Source organism: Myotis davidii, unplaced genomic scaffold (genome assembly GCF_000327345.1).
Source record: "Myotis davidii unplaced genomic scaffold, ASM32734v1 scaffold355, whole genome shotgun sequence".
Classification (NCBI taxonomy): Eukaryota; Metazoa; Chordata; class Mammalia; order Chiroptera; family Vespertilionidae; genus Myotis; species Myotis davidii.
The window spans coordinates 1,315,512-1,319,836 of record NW_006286818.1 but is presented as its reverse complement, the minus strand read 5'-3'; the positions used below and the strand labels follow the sequence as shown (position 1 = coordinate 1,319,836).

General features: G+C 54.2%; 1 protein-coding gene across 1 annotated transcript in view; it reads left to right on the top strand.

Moving 5' to 3' along the window:
- UPK2 (uroplakin 2) overlaps positions 1-1,915 on the top strand; it is a 2,468-nt gene extending 553 nt beyond the window's left edge. Inside the window, exons 2-5 of the mRNA XM_006758711.1 lie at positions 7-141; positions 291-429; positions 781-851; positions 1,439-1,915. Of these exons, the coding sequence (XP_006758774.1) occupies positions 7-141; positions 291-429; positions 781-851; positions 1,439-1,575 (482 nt within the window). The 3' untranslated portion in view covers positions 1,576-1,915. The remainder of the gene's footprint in view (positions 1-6; positions 142-290; positions 430-780; positions 852-1,438) is intronic.
- Positions 1,916-4,325: the final 2,410 nt, after the last annotated feature.

Sequence of the window (4,325 nt, the reverse complement as noted above, 5' to 3'; positions counted from 1 at the left end):
CCCTAGCTGTCTTCAACATCTCAAGCCTCTCCGGCCTCCTGTCCCCGGCGCTAGCGGAGAGCCTGCTGGTTGCCCTGCCCCCCTGCCACCTCACAGGGGGGAACGCCACCCTGATGGTCCGGAGAGCCAATGACAGCACAGGTCTGCCCCCCTGTCCCTGGCGCCCCCCACATGCCTGCTCCCGCGCGCCTTCCCTTGACCAACCCGCTGCTGGGCCCACACTGCCAACTGCCCCTTCTCCTTGGGGTCTCCAGAAGCCTGATGGCCTTTCACCCCGATTCCCCCCGCAGTGGTGACATCCAGCTTTGTGGTGCCCCCCTGCCGTGGGCGAAGGGAGCTGGTGAGTGTGGTGGACAGCGGAGCTGGCTTCACGGTCACCCGGCTCAGGGCATACCAGGTGACAAACCTGGCGCCAGGAACCAAATACCAGTAGGTGCCAGGTCCAGGCCTGGGTCCTGGGGGAGCGAGGGGGTGCCGGGTCCTGGCAGGTGGCAGTCATGGTGGGATGTGGTCACCCTGGGGAGGTGGTTCATAGCTAAAGGCTCATGAACGGGCCTCTCCAGCCAATCAGTGATTCTCTCTTATGGATGTTTCTCTCTTCCTCTCCCTTCCTCTCTGAAATCAATAAAAATATATTTAAAGAATAAAAAAGAACAGGCCTCTCCCAGAGGGGCACCGTGTAGGCAAATGGGGAGGCCTGGCTGATGTCCCTTCTCCCAAGTCCCAGACGCTCCCTGAGGGTCCGCTCTCCTTTCTCTCCTAACCCTTCACCCCCAAAAGCGTCTCCTACCGGGTGCAGAAGGGGACAGCCACTGAGTCCAGCCGAGAGGTCCCCATGTCCACCCTTCCGCGTGAGTAACCACTCCCTCTCAGCTCCAGCCGCAGACCCCCCTGGCCCTTCCCAGCACCGCCAGCCCCCTGGGGCTCCCATAGCGCCTTTGCCCCCCTCTATCCTAGCACCGAGCCCTGGGCATTTTATTTTATTTATTTATTTTTAATTGATTGATGAGAGAGAGAGAGAGAGAGAGAGAGAGAGAGAGAGAGAGAGAGGGGCATTGATCTGTTGTTCCACTGATTTACGCACTGAGTGGTTGCTCCTTGGATGTGCCCTGACTGGGGATCAAACCGCACCCTTGGCGTATTGGGGCAGCGCTCCACCCAGCCAGGGCCAGCCCTGGACATTTTCACTGTGTTGACTCATCTTCCGGCTGAACTGAAGGTTCCCTGTGGGGGGACTGGGTGCGATTGATTTCTGTAGCCTCCGTGAGTGACGTGAGTGACGCAGGAGTTGCTCCCTAGACGGTTACTGGGTGGATGTCTGGATCCCTTGGATGGCCGTGGGATGCTGGCTGAACAGGCAGATGAAAGGGCGCCTGGCGGAATGGCTGGAGGAGGCAGCAAGCTGAGTGCCCTCAGACCTCCCGGCTTCCCCCCACAGGACGCAAGGGGGCCTCCATTGGGCTGGGGATGGCCCGCACGGGGGGCATGGTGGTCATCACGGTGCTGCTGTCCGTCGCCATGTTCCTGCTGGTCGTGGGCTTCATCGTGGCCCTGGCACTGGGCGCCCGGAAGTGAGGAGGCTGAGTGGGCACAGGGGGCTCGACCAGTAGGTCAGCGCTGGCCAGCTCTCCAGTCCAGGGCTGGGCCTTTGCTTCTGACAAGCCGGCCTGTTCCCCGTCCTCATCACTGCTCTGGCTCCTTGGTGCCTTAGCTCCCTCGCCCTCCTCCCTTTGCTCCACCCCTTGTCTCCAGGCCTCCCTTTCCCAGCTCTCCCTGTCCTCTTCCTCACCCTGCTCCTGTCAGAATGGAGTTTCCTCCCCTTTCACTTCCTTAATTGCCTCCAACAACAATTCCGCCCCCCACCCAGTGCACTGAGCTCCGACAATAAAGTGGCTCCATTGGTTGGGGATCCTGTGCCCCAAAGTCCCAGTCAGGGCACATGCCCAAGTCACGGGCTTGATCCCCAACAGGGGGTGGACATGAGGCACTGATCCATACTTTGCTCTCACCTCCCTCTATCTCTTCCTTTCCCTTTCTCTCTGAAAATCAATAAAAAATATTTTTTAAAAAATGAAGCCCAGCCAGTGTCACTCAGGGGTTGAGCATCGACCTATGAACCAGGAGGTCCTGGTTTGATTCCGGGTCAGGGCACAGGCCCGGGTTTGGGCTCCATCCCCAGGAGGGGACCTGCAGGAGGCAGCCAATCAATGATTCTCTCTCATCACTGATGTTTCTATCTCTCTCTCCCTCTCCCTTCCTCTCTGAAATTAATAAAAAATATGTTTAAAAAATAAATTAATTAAGTTGGCTGCTGCCTCTGCTGCACGTGTTTCCCATCTGTGGCCCCCACTTTGGCCTGAGGTGACAGATTCTGCGTCTAGGCGCTCCCAGGCCCCTCCCTGCCCCGGAGCTCAGCTCCTGAGGAGACAGGCAGGGGCCAGAGGAGGGAACTCGGGAGTCAGAGTCCTCAGACCCACACCTAGCTGTGGGGCTGTTCACCCTCCGCAGCGAGCCCCCAGCCAGGGGCTGGTGCGCCATGAGGGGACCCGTGGGTGGGTGGCACGGGTGCCAGCTGGCAGGGACAGGGGAAGCAATTGGAGGCTCTTACTAGGGAGAGACAGAGGGCCACCAGGAGACCAGTCCTGGAAGTGGGGGAATGGAGAAGAGGCTGGAGTGGCTCTAGAGCAGTGATGGCGAACCTATGACACATGTCAGAGGTGACACGCGAACTCATTTTTTTTGGTTGATTTTTCTTTGTTAAATGGCATTTAAATATATAAAATAAATATCAAAAATATCTTTGTTTTACTATGGTTGCAAATATCAAAAAATTTCTATATGTGACACGGCACCAGGGTTAAGTTAGGGTTTTTCAAAATGCTGACATGCCGAGCTCAAAAGGTTCGCCATCACTGATCTAGAAAGAGAGAGCAGACGTATAACCTGGGGGACAGAGACAAGAGCAGGACAGTGTGGTAACTGAGGGAAAAGAGCAGTTACCTCATTCACTTAAAAACATTTTTTAATCCTCTCTGGAGGATATTTTCCCATTGATGTTAGAGAGAGTGGAAGAGAGAGGGAGAGACAGAGAGAAACATCGATGTGAGAGAAACACATCCATGGGTTGCCCCCTTACGCCTGTCGACCAGCGCCAGGGCCAGGGAGGAGCCTACAACAGAGGTACCTGCCCTTGATCAGAATTGAACCTAACCCTTTGGTCTGCAGGCCAATGCTCTATCCAGTGAGCCACACCTGAAAAGGAAAATGGGGTGGGGGTGGGGGGTGTACCCTAGTTCAGCATCTGGTTAAAACTGTAGTTTTACTCCCCCACTCCGACTGACCTGGGTGGAGCTACAGAGCCTAACCCCAAGGCCCACCACAGCTGACGTGGGTGGAGCTGCGGGGATCCTCAGGGGCCGCCACAGGAGGAAATGTATAGATCAGAGCCTCCCCACGAGTTCAGTTCAGGCTGTGGACCCAGAATTCCCCTGGACCTGCAAAGTAAAGGTTAAACTTTCCTTCCTCAGAGCTGGCTCATCATTCTCCTGTGTATTCTGCCACCACACCCTGACCAGGAATCGAACTGTGGCTTCCTGGTTCATAGGTGAATGCTCAACCACTGAGAAACACCGGCCAGGCCAGAAAACAAATTTCTCAATTGATTTTTATAGAAATAGAGGGAGGGAAGGAGGGTGGGAGGGAAGACATAGATTTGTTCATTTATTTATGCATTCAATGGTTGCATTATTGTATGAGCCCTGACCTGGGATGGAACCTGCAACCTTGGTGCATTGGAAGGACAGTTCAACCAACTGAGCTACTCGGCCAGGGTCAAAACCAAATTTACATAAAGGATATTATTGGGCCCTGGCTAGCTTGCTCAATGGATAGAGTGTTGGCTTCGGGCCAAAGGGTCCTGGCTTCGATTCCACTCAGGGGCACGTACCTTGGTTGCAAACTCCTCCCTGGCCCGGGCGCTGATCGGGCTCACACAGGAGGCAACCAATCGGTGTGTTTCTCTCACACTGAGGTTTTCTCTCTGTCTTTCCCTCTCTTCCACTCTCTCTAAAAATGAATGGAAAAACACCCTCGGGTGAGGATTAACAACAACAAGAAAAGGATATCATTGCGACAATGTTCTCATTTCTGATTTCCTGGTTATGTAAGCCAATATCCTTGTTTTTAGGAAATACACACTGAAGTCTTTAATGGTAAAGAAGCATGGTATCTACAAATACTCTTTTTTTATTTTTTTTAATATATTCTATTCATTCTTTACAGAGAGGAAGGGAGAGAGATAGAGAGCTAGAAACATCGATGAGAGA